Here is a 17,505-nt window from a genome sequence, read left to right as displayed (position 1 = left end):
GTAAAAGTAAAGACTCTCTTGAGTAAAACTGCAAGTTATTATCCATTAAGTTTACTAAGCAATAATAGAGAAGCCTTTATCACTTATTTCTTTTGGGACAGGCAAGGAATATCTCAAAATTATTAAAAACTGGTAGCCTTTTCCTTCATAATCAGTTACTCAGAGAGGTGTGGTAGATAATGACTTTGTAACCTGTAAATGCATTTTATATTAATGCTTCAATCCAATTTAAGTCAATCAGATCATATGACCTTGAACACCTTCATAACGGATGGCTGTTTGGGGATATCTTAGCAGACTTAACAGTGACTGCTCACTACATACTAATATATACTCCACCAATGAAAACATTTTCGGTTAATGAAAAAAAAATGGTACATTTTGTTCAATGCTGTATAGATTAAACAAAGTACCTTTTACAATGTTCCTCCTTTATGGAGATAATGAACCATGGCTGAAATTACTCTAATAGGAAAAAGAGCTATGCCTCTTAATCTTGAAATGAATCAGATGAAAATCTTTCTTCAAAATCAGAACTAATCATCTATCCTTTAACCAAAATGTACCTTGAATTCTAAGAATACTGTGGTTATTGCAACATTTATGGATAAAATTTAGAGGTTCTTGCTCTATATTTTTATAATCTATTCATTTTTAAAAGCTACCCTGCTTTGTACATGAGACGTTTAACACAGCATCACCAAGGTTTAATATTTAGAGGTGACTGGAGACTTCATAGTCATGTGATCCAGAATGGATTAACAAATATACACTTATTGCAAAACAGCAGGCATTATGCCCCTCACTTTTACATTAATAAATTAACTGCAAAGACAGATAAATACAGCTAGCATACACAGATTTCTATATTCAGGACTTATAAGTAACAATATACCATCTCCAAGGCAGTGAAAAAATTGCATTAATGCAGTCTGCTGAGTTTCTATGAAATGTCCTTGAAAAATACAGATTCATAAGTGGTACATACCTGAATTTCCCTTGCATGGTATACAATAATCAGACCAAGCAGAATGATTGTAGAGAGACTAATAAGGCATTTGAGGGCTAATGAATACAGCGACTCCTGCAAGAAAAAAATAGATTTTTTTTATATGTTGACTTTTTTTGTCCCTTGTTTATAAGATCTCAGAGAAAAATAATGGCTATCTGGTTAAAAAAAGATTTAGTTTACAGGCCAGGTAAAAAAAGATAACCATTACATGACAACAGATTAATACTTAAGGATCTAACAAAGTAATGGGGAGTAATAGAGTTGCCCTCTCCTCCATCTTCATCAAACTGGTTTTCATACCCTACAAAGCTGGGCAAATCTTTTTGACAGTAAAAGGCTAAGAATTTCAAAGTCCAGAGGAGATTACCAGGAAATACCATGGCTATTAACTACTGGTAAATTGAAAATACTGCAGAAGTCAGTGTCAAAACTCTTCCATGATGTTGCCAAGAAAACTGCGTGAACATATCCAAGAAGTTGAGTTCAACTCAAAAAAAACTTTGTTTTACTAAAATTATAACTTCATATAAAAAGTAAAGACTTCAAAGCCCCTCATTTAAAGAGCTGATTTTCTCAAGGTTATTACTGTTATCAATGAACTATCCAATGTCTTTTCCAGCTTTGCAACATTGGCAGCAAAGAAAGAATGTTTAATACTCAGCTGTTGCTATTCTGTTGAGAAGCTACAATCTGCTAGTGTCTGTATGCCAAATGTAGGGAATCTTAGTGGCAAAGCATCCCTAGTATTCATTCCGAATGTATGGATGATGAAAAATGATGCAAAGCAGAGATTAGAGAAGATATTCCAAGTCTATTGGTTGTACAAATCAATAAATACCGAGTTACTCTTTGAACAATGCAATGCATCACACCGTTTGCTCAAAAACAAAAAAGCATGGCTGAGTTGGCATTCTACATATCTGCAGGGGGAACAAAACTTAAAACAGATACTCATCAAAGCAATCCAGAAAAGTTGCCCTGAAGATGATTTCGATAAGGAAAAGTTGACAACTGAAGCACTTATGCTAGAAAACTCCCATTCCAGATTCCCTAGAATGCAGACTCAGGAACACCACTCTTATGGCCATAGTTAGTAAGAATCTGTGATTAGCCTTCTCATCCCAGAAGCCTACATCTGGGAGAGGGTTTGTTAATAGCCAACAATCTTCATGGGGCTAAGTCAAGCATTCACGATCAAAGTCTGAAGCTGAAAGGGCAGGTAAAGGATGGGGAAATACTTAAAGCAAGTGAAGGAGAAGGGATAGAATAACTAGGGATAATGCGAAAAGCAGCAAAACAAAAAAAGGAAGGGAGAGGGGGGAAGGCAAGGGAAGGCAAGGGAAGAGGGAAAGATGCTTTTAGAAATATGATACAAGAAATACAATACACGAAAGGCGAGAAGGTACAAGGCGGTTGATCGTGGGGGGCGGAGAGACTCGCTACCTTGGTGTAAGCGCCCCAAGACAGTTCGGTTTCGATCACCATCACTACGATCCCGAACATGCCGAAGATCAGCGCGTAGTCGCTCAGCCGCTTCCGCTTCTCAAAGAGCGCGCGGCGGTGTCCTAACTTGTAGCCGATGTTCTGGTTCTTCTTCTTGCTGGTTTTGCCGGCGCTGTTGGTCTGGCTGCCCCCGCCGCCAGATCCGTAGAGCGCTAAGTTGTTGGAGTTGTTGTGCTCGGGCTTGGACACCACGATCTCGGGGCCGGCCGCGGCAACTGAGGCAGTGGGGCTGGAGTGCAGCGGTGGCGGTGGCGGCGGCGGCGGCGGCTGGGGCTGGGGCTGCAGCGGCTGCGCTTCGGAGTCCAGCTCGTGGAGGTTTCTACGGGACGAGCTCAGGTTGCTGAGAGGACGCATGACGCCGCCGTTGTACCTGCAGCTGCTCATGGCTATTTCCGTGAAAGGGTTGCTCTCGCGGCGCTGCTGCTGCTGCTCCTGAAGTTGGTAGAGGTGGCTGCCGCTGCCGGTGCTGCTGTTGGGGCTGCCCGCCGGCTCGAGCGGCGGCTGCTGGTGGTGCACACTATGGCACGGGTGAGAGTGGGAGTGGTGGTGCTGGTGGGGCTGGGAGTAGTGGTGCGGCTGCCTGAACGAACTGGCATGGCTGGAAGGGGTCAGCTCGCTCACGTTGAGCTGGCTGCCCTGGCGGGAGGAAGCTGCGGAGCAAGAGAGCGGCGAGGAGCGAGTCCGGAAGGCGACCGACAGAGGCGACGAAGTGCGGAGGAGCAGCGGCAGGTTATCGCCTGTGGCAGCCGCAGCCCCGTAATAAGCGCAGCTGTTGCACTGGAAGCACGGGCTGGACTGCTGCTTTGGCTGCCTCTCTTCACTGTGCTGCTGCTGCTGCTGCTGTTGCTGGTGGTGGTGGTAATGCGGGTGTGGGCGCTGCTGCTGCTGCTGCTGCTGCTGCTGCTGCTGCTGCTCTGAGCAGAAGCTCGTCTGGAACTGCAATGGGGTTTCCATGTCAGAGCTGTTAAAGCTGCAGGAAGACCAGGCGGCGGTGCACCCTGCGCAATGCGTTATGGTCGGCAGAGGGGAGTCCTGTTGCCGCCACGACGGGCCCATCCCGGCTCCCGTAGAATCCAGGCGGCGAGTCCGATTGGTCGGGCGAACCAAAACAACGGGCATCACGTCACCTGGAAGGGGCGAAAAAGCTGCAGCGTGAGAAGAACACCGCGCGGGGAGGGGAGCCAAGAAAATCCCAGGAGCGGCGTTTGCTCTTGCTGGCGCTAGTCACAGCTATCAAAGTGGGGACGCTTCTCTTCTCCCCCTTCTCTCCCTCCCCCATAGGGGGGGAATTCCTCCCTGCCGGGGGGAATTCCTCTTGCCACCACCAGATTACCCCCCCTCAGTGACAATCCGGGAGGGAGGAGGGGAGCTATCACCAGTACCACCCGCTGTTGATGCAAGAACTGCTCAGACAGGTAAGGGTGATTCCTCTCCTCCCCTCTATCTGGATTCCTCCAGAGCCTGTTGAACCAGGGCTTCACCCCCCCCCCCCGAACGATTATTGCTTGGTGTTTATCATATTTCGCTATGATATTCTACCTCCCGCATCAGGGTGGTAGTCTGCCCCATTTGTTCTCTTTCCCTCCCCCCACCCCGGAAAAGGCGAAATAGTGTTTTATTTTTTTTGGCGGGGGGGGGGTGAAGGACAAAGGAGGGAGATCTGCAGGGATTTATATGCCGTATAAAACCTTTGCAGAAACTTTCAAGCCAAGGATTCCACAATGTTTGCCAATTGCTCCCGAATCGGGGCCCCATTTTGGGTGGGGGAAGCGAAATGGCAAACCGTTTGGGGAGCGGGGGAGGAGAGGGCTTCCCTGTATTGCGACGGGGAGGGGTTACCCTCGGAGGAAACAAAGGGACGGGCGGCGTTTGCATCTTCGGGTGGCAGTTTTCAGAGCTTCTACTCTTGCAATTTTGCTGGGGGGGAAGCCCAGGGATGCCCGAGCATGAAAAAGGAGGGAAAAGACAGTAAGCAATAATCCAGTTCTCAAGCCGCTTATTCCAGCGTAAGCGTACTGAAAACTGGAAGACCGATCCGGAGTGAGAGCTCTGAGGACTGCGGCAGGGAAAGACCGCTGGAGGAAAGAGGATTCCCGGCTCTAAACAAAGGGAAATCCCGGAATGCCAGCGCGAAAGGCGGTGCTCGCGCTCCTCCTCCCTCCCAAGCGACGAAACGGGAAAACGCTCTTTCAGCTGCGGGGGAGGGGGGGCTTAATCAGCCCCTCCCAGCTAGCTAGCAACCCTTCCCAGGAGAAGGCGAGGAGCTGTGCGAGTGACCTTTGCTAGAAAGCGGCGGCGGCCCCGCCGAGGGGGAGGAGGGAGCCGGGCGAGCCGCAGTAACTCCCGCCAGGCTGTGCATTGGCGCGGGGAAGCCCTGGCGGTGCAGTGAGAGGAGGGCGGGGCGGGGGAGCCGGCAGCCTTCTCGGCTGGGGGAGGGAGGGAGGGAGGGAGGGTTTCCCCGACCGCGCGAGCGCGCCGCCGCGAGAGCCTGGCCTCGCGCACATTTACGCTTTTTCCGAAACATGCCGAGCGGTGCTCCGCTTTCCACCGTTCGGCTGGACTTGGGAAGCCGGCTTGGCTCGGGGCCCGCGGCGAGCTGCTCACTCAGCCTTGGGCAAATCCTGTCGGGCGATCTCGCAGCCTCTTGGCGTCTCCCGTGCGGGGGTTCCCTTGAGTTTCCGGCACCGATGGGATTCTGCAGGACGGTGGGCAGACAGACAGGCGTAAATACAGAGAATGCAGCCGGGGGCCATTCCGGGCGCTGCTGCTCCGCTGCCGTGGAGGAACTCCCAGATCCGGGAGCGAAGGAGCAACAAAACGGGTTCTGTGCCGTTTATGTCATTATGGGCCAGATTATGTCATTGAAACCGACCCAGTCCTGACTTCCAAGCCTTTGCTGTAAGCAAAGTACAGCCCTCTTAGAGAGGCACCCCCCTTCCCTTTTTTCTCTCAAGCGCTGGCTCGAAACAATACTATAAACCTTGCAGCGAAAACAATCTCTTTATTTAGATGTGTTGCCACCAGGCTTTTTCTTAAATTGCGTTCGGTTGTCGTGCTTTTTCAGTCGCTCATAACACTGAAGCAAATGACATCATCTGCTTTCTCCACTCTCACTCTCTCTCTTTCCCCCTCTGTCTTTCTTTCAGCCACTGACATTGAGGCAGATGACAAAATAAAATTATAAAGAAAGATCCTGGATATAATACTGTCCCTATCTGTCTGTGCCAGGCCTTTAGATTTGGTTTATTTAGCTAAGCTAAATGGTGGCATATATTTAAAAAAATACTGCATTTTACACCCTTGATTTAATACTATCAGGCAGAGGCAAATATTCATGCTTTTTTCAATTAGAGAATGCTTCATTGTCTATGGCAAGACAAAAATCTTTTCCTTTGTTTCGGGGTTTTTTTTTTACGGAGGGGGGGCAGCAATGGGCTTTCTGCAGTGTGCTGGGAACTGCATTGTCCAAATTGTGTGGGAGCAGTATAAAAATTTGATTCAAATTAAAGTAAAAATAATTTTCATATAAAGAATAGACATATATTTAATAATTACTCTTTTTGCCCAAATTATACTTTGGCAGAAACCTGGGGAAAGTGGATAGGGGGATGCCCCCAGGCTTAGGTTGCACAGCTGTGATTTTTAGGCCATAGGTTTGACATAACTGGTGTAGCCCCTGCAGCCTTCCACTATTAGTACCTCCCTGATATATTTAAGAGTATTAGATTTCTGCCCCAGGCTGGGGATGATTGAAACCCAGGATTCTGAGAATTGTAGTCTGACATCATCTAAGAATAGGTTTTAGGAAGGCAGAAATCTTTGTGGTGTCTAACTAAAATTTATATTCCACAAAATGTTTATATTATACTGTGTTGTATGATATCACATTGCAGTGGCATTTAAGATATTGAAAGGAGCGTGATACAGTAAGAAGGATGGAATGGGGATTTTTTTTTTAAAAAAAGTGATTAGTCCAGTTCATGAAAGTTATTGTAATCCATGCAAACTAATCAAAGCTGTGATATGTTACAACAATGCAAATTAAATATTGGTGACCAAAATGTCAATGTGAGGAAAGACTTAAAGAAGATGTTGTATATTACTATTGATTAGCATTTTCTCTCATTTTTCTCTAAATGAAAAAAACATGTTAGAATCAACATAGTTAGATTCAGGATTTTTAAAATTGCTTTAGAGGTGATAATATTGGAAACACTTAATAAGTTTAACATAATAGATCTATCATTTTAGAGGTTTGACCTTCTGTCATATTTCTGATTGTACTGATTTAAAAAATGTATATTCAGGAAATAGATATTTCAATTATTAATATTTCTTTGGAAATTAAAATCCCACAATAGAATAGCATTGATCAATGGCAGATTTTTCACTTCTGTAACTACTGTAACAGTCTATCAAATGATCAAAAGATTCACATGATAAGGGCACTTCTAATGGGTCAACAGAAGCCAAACAGTGAAACAAGATCATTTTCATTAAGTAATTGAATTTCTGACTTGGATCCAGTTTCCTGAAATTCTATTCAGCAACAGCCCTAAAGTTGATCATCTGCTACAGTTTTGTCTTTTTTTTCCAGCATGTTCACATAAATAATTCATTTTAACAGATTCCAGAGAATATAATGATAAGCACGTTCGTTGCTTGTTTTTTTGTTTTTATTCAGTTCTCTATATCAAACATTCAACTGAGAGTATTTTCATTATATAGCCTTACTTTGAACCTTGCCTGGCCTCTTGTTAAAGCTTTACTTAGTAGGTGAGACTGCAAGCCCAGTGACTCCTGAAATGTTTTGGCATCTAGTATACTCTAATACATTAATTGTATTGGTGACATATTGCTCAAATAAGTTCTTTTTGAAGAACTTGCAACAGGATTTATTATATCTGCTAAGATTGTACATGCTTCAGATATGATTCAGAAGATTTGCTTGGACTTTTTATGATTACAAGCATAGCATCTCCTATTTATTAAAGGGCAACGTATATTTTCAAGCTTTTTCATAAGCCTGAAAAAAATGCTGCTGCTTTAAGTCAGATTCATAAAGCAATCACATCTTTTATTCAGACTCATCTAGAAGCATTCACATGAGGTCCAGGCACCTATTTCAGATCATTATGCAATAACTATTTAACTTGAATTGACACCATTATGTTCAGAATCATATTATAACCATATGTTATAATAATCTGAAAATCAAGGTAATTTTTGTAATTCTTCAGATATTTGAACAGATTTTTATAGTACAAATAATCCAGGTTTGTAATGTCTTTAGAGCTGCAATTCACAGCATATATCCTGGGAATTAACTTTTATTTAATTNTAAGTAGATACAGTTAGAATTCCATTGCCTGCTGTATTATTGTTAAATACAAGTTGATTGAAGCAGATACCTTTTTAAATTAATGAACATTGTTTTAAAAAAATATTCCTTTGTGCTGTATTTTATATTACCAAAGCAAATTAAAAGGAAAAGCTAAACTTTTTATTACTTTTAATTCTTAAGTAATCTGTGTCTTAGCATAAAGCTTTCAAATCAATGTAGTTCTACATTGAAGGAGCAATTTGTAACATTGATGTATGGGATCAATACTTCCTGATTCAAAAAGGATTAATGAATTTTTGATTTTGTTATTGCTTTCTATTTTTTCTTTGAAATAAAACTTAACAAACACTTGTCTTTGGCTTTACTTTCAATTATATTTTAAGTTCACTCTCACAGAATTTGGCATTTATTCCATGTCCACAGCTGCCATATGTAATTAAGTATGTATTCTGATTATGGAATAGAAGATACCTTGCTCCTGATTCTGTATAGCTTTACTTTTATTAGGATGTATCCTTAATTTTATTATGGATGTGTGTGTGTGTGTGTGTGTGTGTGTGTCTCATTCAAGTCAGGGCCAATTACTTTGAATAAACATGTATAGGTTTACATTAATATGAATTATAAGAGCAAAACTCAACAGATGGTTCTGAGGAAGCCTCCATTTTAATTTCACACCAAATATAAGAGCTTGTAAATCTTCCACTGATTTTTTAACATCCTGTGCCTTCAAACCTTCATAAATAATTTTGTTGCTAGCTTCTAGAATGTCATATGCATTTGAGGATCAGGACTACAAGGACTGAATGGGCCAATATATAACCCAAAAGTCATTCATTTGCTACACTTTTTAAAAAACACATTTAAAATCGTTTTAATTTTTTTAATTATGTCTATGGAGACTCACAGTCACTCAGGTCACAGTTGTCCCAAAGGTGCTTTTCAAAAGGCAACTGGACTTCTTTGTTTTTTCTTGAAGACATTTCGCTTCTCATCGCTTCTTCAGTTCTGACTAAAGAACTGTTTTAATTATCTAGCAATTGGTTTTGAATGAGAAACTAATATTACAATTTCTTGTTGGTGTATATAATCAATACCTACAATCACACATATAATACAGGGCATTCCAATAGTCTTAGTGCAGTTTTAAGCCTTTAACACTAAAAATTATAGTAAGGCATTTGGGACATCCTGAATTATTTGAGATTTATATCCCACTTTTCCTTCAGGAGCTCATGGTGGAGTACAGATGCAATCCCTTACTTTTTCCCCACTATGTGTGTGTATATGTGTGTGTGTGTGTGTGTGTAGTATGGATATTAAGTCATTGTTGGAGTAGGAACTGAATGACCTGTATTCAAGTTCGTTCTCAGCTACCGCCAAAAGCTCACTTCTGAATGACTTTGGGCTCATTATATACTGTAAATGTGAATGAAGAGAGAGATTCCATACCAATATTCCTAAATTGATTTTATGTCGTCTGACTTTTTGTTTTCAACAATAGTTAAAATATGTTTTCAGTAATTACAAAATGTCCATAGCTATACTTACTGCGTAAGTTGTATAAGAGTATATTACAGTTGCATTCTTAAAGAGAAAATGTTTAATATTTGTATGGAATAACTGCTAATTGTTCTAGACAATAAAAATAGAACTTAGGGAAAATATTTTTTAATATTTGCAGATGAACAAATTAAGGAAGATTGACTAGATGCTGCCACTGAGATAGACAGTCAATGATCTGATCTACCACAGTTTTCCATGGTATTCTTTGTTTAATGAAAAGCAGCTTAGAGAGTTCTGCTAAGGTACAAAAGACAAGTAGAATATGATTAAATATTGTTCTCTGGAACTATTTTTCCATTACAGCCTGCTTGTTCTATCCCTTCCTCATCCGGTATAACAAAGTAGAGGAACAATTCTGAGCAAATGTAGCAGCAAGATTGTCAAGACCCAGATTCCTGATGTCCAGCCTCTTGAATCTGATTTTCATTCTTTTTTTAACAAAAGGCAACATTTTTTCCCCTGCCTCATTCCCTTTACATACACATAGAGATACACCCTTTTTCCAGATCCCAATTTATCAACTTGGAAAAGAGCATTCAGAAGCTTGCCAATTTGAGTTCAGATTCATCTCATATCTTGAGTTTAAATTCTGAAGGTATATATTTACCATTTTTTAAAATTGCAGACTAGCTCCACTGAGCTGAGCCTGATAACTTTGATGCAATAAAATCGAATTTTAGCTTGTTGGAAGTAGAAGAAAGATTGCTTGCTTTCCTTTTTCAACCGTTTGTTTTGCATTGCTATTACCATGATCTTCATCACATAATTATTTCAGTTTTACATAAATCATAAAAATGTTCCAACTTCCAAAAAGGCTGCAGAGATTTAGAAAGAATGAATATGTATATTCCTGCTCAATTGGCACTAGAAAATGTCAGCTAGACAGGAGTGGATGATGGATGTAAGAGACAGAATGACGTGAATATTCAGCATTTTGAAAGCAGGGCCCTCAAAGCTATACCTTCTCAGGCCCCATAGTGTTCACCAATTCTTTTAACATTGTTGCTTGTGTGAGAAAAGCTTAGTAAAAAAAAATTGAATGGTAAAAGATTCGTGTTCTCCTGGACATTTATATAAACTGGAGGTTCCATGAAAATGAGGCATGCTGTGACAACATAATATATTTATTTATTTACTTACTTACTTATTGAAATGTATTAGCTGCCCAACTCCAATGGAATCTGGGTGGCACACAAAACTAAAAAAAAAAACAACGTATAAAAATAGTGAGAAAAACATAAGCTAAGCCCTTTATGAATTTACAATGCAAGCACAGAATAGCTGCCCTTTGGTTCACTTTGTCACAGCGCACATTTGTCTTTTGTCCCCCTGCTGCTTTTTGCAGATGCCCATGCCTCATATCTAATGCTGCACAATCTCTTCTCCAATCCAGCGTAATTGGAAATGATTTCAGTCATTCCCCATCTCCTTTATCTGAAGAGCTTGGGGGAAAATAGATTGCAACACCTGCACACGTGTTATGTGTCTGACCTTTCAGAAGAGTCAGAAATCAATTTAGTCCACTTCAGATAAATACCTGCTGAATCTTTCCAAATTCACTGCATATTCCATGTTACATGCCCTAATCTTGTATATACTATAAAAGGACATAGCCTTTCAGTTTAGAGTAAATATTCAGTAGCAGTTTTATACATTAAACAGATATGTGAGCTTGAAGAACTTGGGTGAGGTCAATTTAGTCAATTATTTTCTTTATGGCCAAATAAAATATTTCTTCCATCTTCCACTTGAGTAGCAAAAGTATCCTCATTAAACCAAGATTGTTGACTGATAGCTTGCAACACTGCTTTGAGTCTAATGTATGCTCTGATCATGCTGGGGACAGAATTATTAGTCCTTGTTTAACAATAAGCTGCCAAATTGCCTTTAGTCCAATCATGGATTGCAAAACCTTATTCATTTCTAAACATATATATTTAATACGTATTTAGTAAGTACATAAAATGCTACATTTAATTGTACCGAGTAGCTTTTTGAAAGCAATCCTAAGCAAATATAAGTAAGGTATATGAAGTTTAATTATTTTTAACAAAGAAGCAAGCTAATGAAACTACTGTAGTAGTAATATTAAAACTGTATTGTTTTTAATATTAATATCCAGTCTGAAACTTCTGACTGACTGTGCCATGAAACATAATAATAACCCCCAGTAAGACACTATCTTGATGGGGTTGTGGGGCTTGTGTGCTCTGAGGAGAATGAGAGATATGCCAGAGGTTCAACCCTACTGAACAGGTCTCATCCAACGAATGAAAGAGTGTCTCTCCTATAAAAAATATGGTGAGATATAAACTTTAGAAACCCATACCTGCTCAGTCGTCACTCGGATCAACAAGGACTGCACTATTTGTTGGAGTTTCAAGACATCTGGTGAAAAATGGGCTACAGGATTCAGGACTGTTTACCAGAGCCAGCAGCTGCAGAACTACTGGAAGAAAAGATGTTCATCTGTCACAAATACACAGAGATAGCAAACAAGGAAATAATGATCTGTTATTACAGATCAAGGCCAACAGGAAGAGGATGTTTGAAACGAATGCACCAATTCTGAAAAGAACACCCAAAATCAGAATGAATAAAGCAGAGACTAGCAGATCAATGTTCATTTATAATATGAAATAAAGTATTCACAGAAGCAGAATTGGAAAAATTGCAGAGGCCTATGGCCTTGCCAGAATTAACTTAGACTTTAGAGGCAAACCAGGGGGATTGGCAGTAGAGGAAGCCAGCACAGCTATTGAATTGTTTTCATTCCAGAGCCAGGCACCCTCTCCTGTGCCTCAGAGAGAACAAAGTTCTCTAACTAAAGAAGTAGAAAAATTGAAACAAAGAATAACTGAGCATCTAGAACAGCATGAAAACAACAGAATAAGGTTGCCTGCTTGTCCCAAAGAAACAGCTAGCACAGGTATTAAAAGATGCCAATACTGTAATATCAAATATAAAGACCAGCTCACTGCAAGAAACAAATCAACTAAGGTAAAGCACAGCTGCAGTTATAACTGAATACCTGGGATGTAAAATCAACGAAGAAAAAAAAGGCAAATGATGCATCACCAAAATGGAAGATCAGATTGGAAAATAATATCAGCAAGCTATGGTCAGAGGCAAGCAAGCTGGAACAGATAAAAGAAGCTGAAGAAAAAGATAAAAGAATATCTGATTAAGAAATATCACCTAGAAACAAGGAAGATTAAAGAAACCTGGAAATACCAACAACCTTATCAGCAACCTTCAAATTGCTAATTGATGTGGTAGCTGATGCAGTTCAACAACATCCAATTGAAAACAAGCTTTTTCCATCAGAGCAGAAAGGAAACTGCCCATAGAGCAGAGGAACAAATGATCGTCTCCTAATTGACAAGATGATTCTGGAAAACTGAAAGAGAAGGAAGACCAACTGACTATAACATGATTGATTACAAAAAGGCATTCAACACCCTGCCACATGATTGGATAATCAAGTGCCTAAAAATAACAGGAATCAGCAGAAATATCAGAAGTTTGTGCAAACATGGAAGACATAGTTGTTGTGATAAACTGGGAGATGTTAATATCAAGACAGTAATCTTTCAAGAGGATTCACTATCACCACTGCTGTTTGTTGTTGCACTGATTCCTTTGTCAACAATACAGAATAATTCAGGCCATGGCTATCAAAAACTTCTGCTAGAACTATCCCACCATCTTTACATGGGTGATCTGAAACTATGGAAAAACACTGTCCGAAATAGAATTGCTGCTGAACATTTTCCATATATACAACCAAAATATTATCCAGTTTGGACTGGATAAATGTGCCCCAGGGAAAAATAAAATAGTGACAACTGAAGGAATCAAGATGCCCTATTGAAATAACATCAAAAGTCTGGGTGAAGATGTTCACTACAAATACTTGGGCATCCATCATGCTGACAACGTCAAGAAGACTGAAGTCAAAAATAAAGCCTAGAAGAAAAATCTAATTAAAGACATAAAAGAAACATGGGAAGACAAAGTATTACATGGCCAGAACATGAAAACAAAAGTAGGCAAAGCAAATAATAACAAGACCTCGCAAAGGCTAACACCCAGGAAAGTTACAGAAAGAGACAGAGGGGTTAATTCTTGCTGCATAAGACCACGCCTTATGAACAAATGCATACAAAGCCAGAACTGAGAAGGCAACAACAGAAAAAAAAAGCACCTGCAAAACGGCTGAAGCAAAAATAATGGATCACATTGTTAGCTTCTGCATGAAGATTGTATAGATTGACTATAAACAATGGCATGAAAAGTAGCAACAATAATGTATTGGAAGATCTGCAAGAAATACCATTTGCTTGCAAGCAAGAACTGGTGGGACTACAAAGTAAAGTAATAGAAAATGAAGAAGCTAAATTGCTCTGGGACTTTAGATAGTGTATGTAGCAATGCCTGGAGACAGCAGAATAAAAAAGAACGAACTAAAGAAAAATCACAAAATACAAAGATCTGCAAATGGAAGTAGAACAACTGTGGCAAAAGGAAGCAAAGGTAATGCTAATAGTATTGGTGCTGTGGATGCAACCCCAAAACATCTGGAGCACCAGTTAAACACCATCGGTATTGACAAAATCAAATCAGTCAATTGCAAAAGGCAGCTTTGCTTAGAACAACTTACAGTCTGTGAGGATTCTGTACTTTTTAGCACCATAAAACAACAACATCTGTCCTATCTCAGGTCCTTGGGGAAGGACTGTGTCCATGGATAAAAGGCCAAATCAAGTCTAAACAACTGGTTAACTGTACAACCAAACATAATAATAAATAGAATACAAAATAATGATAATAATAACAAAAGTAGTAAAAGTAAAGCTACATTATGCTTCCATGGGCTAGAAAAATACAGTATTCAAGTTTTTGGAACAAGACCTGTACTGAAGCAAAAAAAGAAAAATACATAAATTTGTAGGCATCACTATTATATCATGGAAGTCTTAGAAGCAAGGCATATTTCCAGCCTTGGCTGAAAAGATTAAAATTACAAAAGATTCTTCAAGGGAAAGGCAGAAAATAAGAAATATCAATTGTGTTTGAAGCTATAGCAACAGCAAGCCTGCATTTCCAGTGCCATTTGTAATTAACTGAAGACAGATAAGACTAAATATATTAACCACAGTTTTAAAGATTGATTTGGAATGCATATTTGAAAGATGTCAGTTGAAATGATGTTTAAAATATTATATAACTATGCAAGTATATAAAGAGAGTATCTTAGCTAGGTGGATAGCTAAAATGATAATTTGTGAGACTTCTACCTCTCCATATAATGATTTATGACATGAAATTTGACTAGCATTTATTTCTGCCTCATTTCTTCTGAGATAGCAGGAGTATGTCATCATCAGGCATCTTCTGATTTTGGGCTAAGATCTACTGGCATGTGTCCTACAATACCTTTCATTGTTTATATTCTATACAATTGAAATACAGCATGCTATTTATGATTCATATTTGGAAACCGGCACTATAAAAACACTAGCATTAGAGTGATAAAATGATTTATAAAAAATAAAAGTCTATTTTCAATGTATGCTTCTTTGCAATTTGTCTAATTCCCATGTATGCTAATTAATAGCATCTATGCATTTGTAGGCTGGCAGATTTTGGGGCCCGACTTCTAACAGGGCATACCTGTCACAGCTCCTGGGTTAGTTTATATTCTTTAAAAACAATGGTTGAAAATACTAACATTATGCTTTGAAAATGAAAATAGCCTTGAATGCTTTCTACATTATATTTGAGATTAAAGACAGTACATGTAGTCCTTGGCTTACAATCATTCATTTAGCAACCATTCAAAAGTACAATGGCACTGAAAAAAGTGACTTAACAACAGATCCTCACACTTATGACTGTCACGGCATCCCCAAAATCACAGGACCAAATCCAGGTGTTTGGCAACCAGCATCTATTTATGACAGTTGCAGCATCCTGGATTCCTATGATTGCCATTAGTGACCTTCCCAGGTGGATTCCAACAAGCAAAGTCAATGGAGGAAAGTGGATTCGCTTAACAACTACATGATTCACTTAGCTGCAGTTATTCACTTTAAAACCACTGGGGGGGGACGCATGTAAAATTGCAAAATCGGGCATGTGTCACTTAATAACCACCTTGAAATTTTGATCCCAATATCTGTACATATATTTTTCTTCCATTTAATTGATTCTTGGAGGCTCCCTGGACAAGTCCTTGCAGGTTTTTTGGCAATTTTTTTTAGAAGTGATTTGCCATGGCTTCCTTCCTAAACCTGAAAGAAAAAGTGACTAGCCCAAAAGGCCACACCAGGCTGGCTTTGTTCCTAAGGTGGAACTGGGATTCAAAGTCTCCCCATTTCCAGCCTGATGCCTTACCATCACTACCCAACTGGCTAGAGGACTAGAATATTCAAGCTGTAGCACTCTATTTATATACCAAAGGCAACTTCAGTATAAGCAAATGATACCATTGAATAATGAATTGATATATTTTGTCTCATCCTGTCTTTTGGCTATTAGTTACTGATAATGTTATTTAGAAGAACAAAGCCTGCAGTGTTCTGTGTAAGTGTCAGGGCTGTCAACTTCAAGAGATGATGACACTGTTAAATGATTGCCAGTTTAGAAGTAGTTTTCTAGCATTTGCTCAGGCTCATTACTAATTCAACATAGTCACTTTAGCTCTGATATGTTCTATCTTGCACGATTCAAAGTGAAATAGATTTTTAATAATTTGTGGCATAATAAGAACTTCTTCATTTAAAAGGTTACATTTTAGTACTTGAAGTATAAATACAGGTTTATACTTAATAGGACATTTTTAAAAGTGCATATATATTTAAGGCTCAGCTGAACTTATTCAGAGCAAGAATAATTTGCTATGATAACTATTTCCCTCACCTACATATTTTTAAAACTATTTTTAAAAGCCTAATGATTAGCTTTTTATATGAAGAATAATCATCCAAGAGAAGAAATACTATAGTACTTTTTATTTATCCCAATGGTCTGTTTTGATTATATTGTCTTTGCTGATTTTTTTTAATGAACATAATTAAAATTGACATTTATTTACAAACATTATTGGCACAAAAATTTGAGAACCCCTGCTCTAGTGGATGTCTATATTAGGATCCTGATGAGGTTCTGCACTCCTTTTGGTCTTATTAGACCTTCTGGATATTTTTGAGACACAATATCCTTTCGGACTCCCTATTAAGGCTGGGAATTGGGAACACTATATTGGGAAACTGTTCCTATTTTAGCCCAGCAGCTCCATGCTGCGGCAGTGGAGAGAGAGGTCAGCCTAGTAGCATCTTACTTGTGGAATTTCATAGAAGTTCTGCCTTGTAGAGAGCATAGGGGCAGCAAGGCAACACCAGGGGTTGAATTTGTTACAAGAAACTAATTTGAGAAAGTACCTCAGATAGGCCTTTTTCCTGATCTTGATGTCATAGGGCTGGTAGTTTTCTACTCTTTGCTCTTTAATATATATGGAAAGAGGAGATACCATCATCAACATGCTAATAGTCCTCACTTTTTATTTCCACACTAAATCTACCTGGAAATCTTGTCCTGCTATTCAAAGCTTGGATGGATGGGTTCTGGATGGAATGAATCAGGCAGATAGAATTACCATTCATTGCAGGCCTCTGCATACTTCAGTGTTTCTCAAGAGAGTGCCATGTCTGCAATTTGAAGGTCCTCTTGGACTCAAGGCCATTGCTGAATGGGCATGCAAAAACTTTACAGTAAGCTTTACTGTAAGTAAGCAAAAACTTTACTCAGCTTCAACTGATATATCAGTTATGGCCCTTCCTGGAGTAGAAGGATCTGGCTACAGAGCTCTTATTATGAGATTAGACTTCTGCAGTATAAGGGGCTGCATTGGAAATTACAGTTGGTCCAAAATAAAAAGCCCACATACTGGCTGACATCAGTCACTTTAGTCAAATTACATCTATTTGTAGTTCTGTGGTGGTTACCAGGTTTTTGGGTGCAGTTTGAAATGTTCATCAATTTCTTTATAGTTTTCCACCTTGCTGACTAGTCAGGA

At 39.6% G+C, this 17,505-nt stretch overlaps 1 protein-coding gene across 2 annotated transcripts in view; it reads right to left on the bottom strand.

The window, feature by feature from the left end:
• The window catches only part of KCNN2 (potassium calcium-activated channel subfamily N member 2), a 71,787-nt gene extending 68,153 nt beyond the window's left edge, over positions 1–3,634 (bottom strand). Inside the window, exons 1-2 of one of the 2 annotated variants that reach the window (XM_015826224.1) lie at positions 2,456–3,634; positions 989–1,084 (exon numbers count right to left, since the gene is read on the bottom strand). In XM_015826224.1, coding sequence (XP_015681710.1) covers positions 989–1,084; positions 2,456–3,634 — 1,275 coding nt within the window. The remainder of the gene's footprint in view (positions 1–988; positions 1,085–2,455) is intronic. The other variant, XM_029286188.1, reaches the window with a different exon arrangement.
• Positions 3,635–17,505: the final 13,871 nt, after the last annotated feature.

This window comes from Protobothrops mucrosquamatus, unplaced genomic scaffold (genome assembly GCF_001527695.2).
Source record: "Protobothrops mucrosquamatus isolate PMUCROS unplaced genomic scaffold, P.Mucros_1.0 scaffold_207, whole genome shotgun sequence".
In the NCBI taxonomy this organism is placed as follows: domain Eukaryota; kingdom Metazoa; phylum Chordata; class Lepidosauria; order Squamata; family Viperidae; genus Protobothrops; species Protobothrops mucrosquamatus.
The sequence above is the reverse complement of the archived record's forward strand: the minus strand, read 5'-3'. Positions and strand labels throughout refer to the sequence as shown.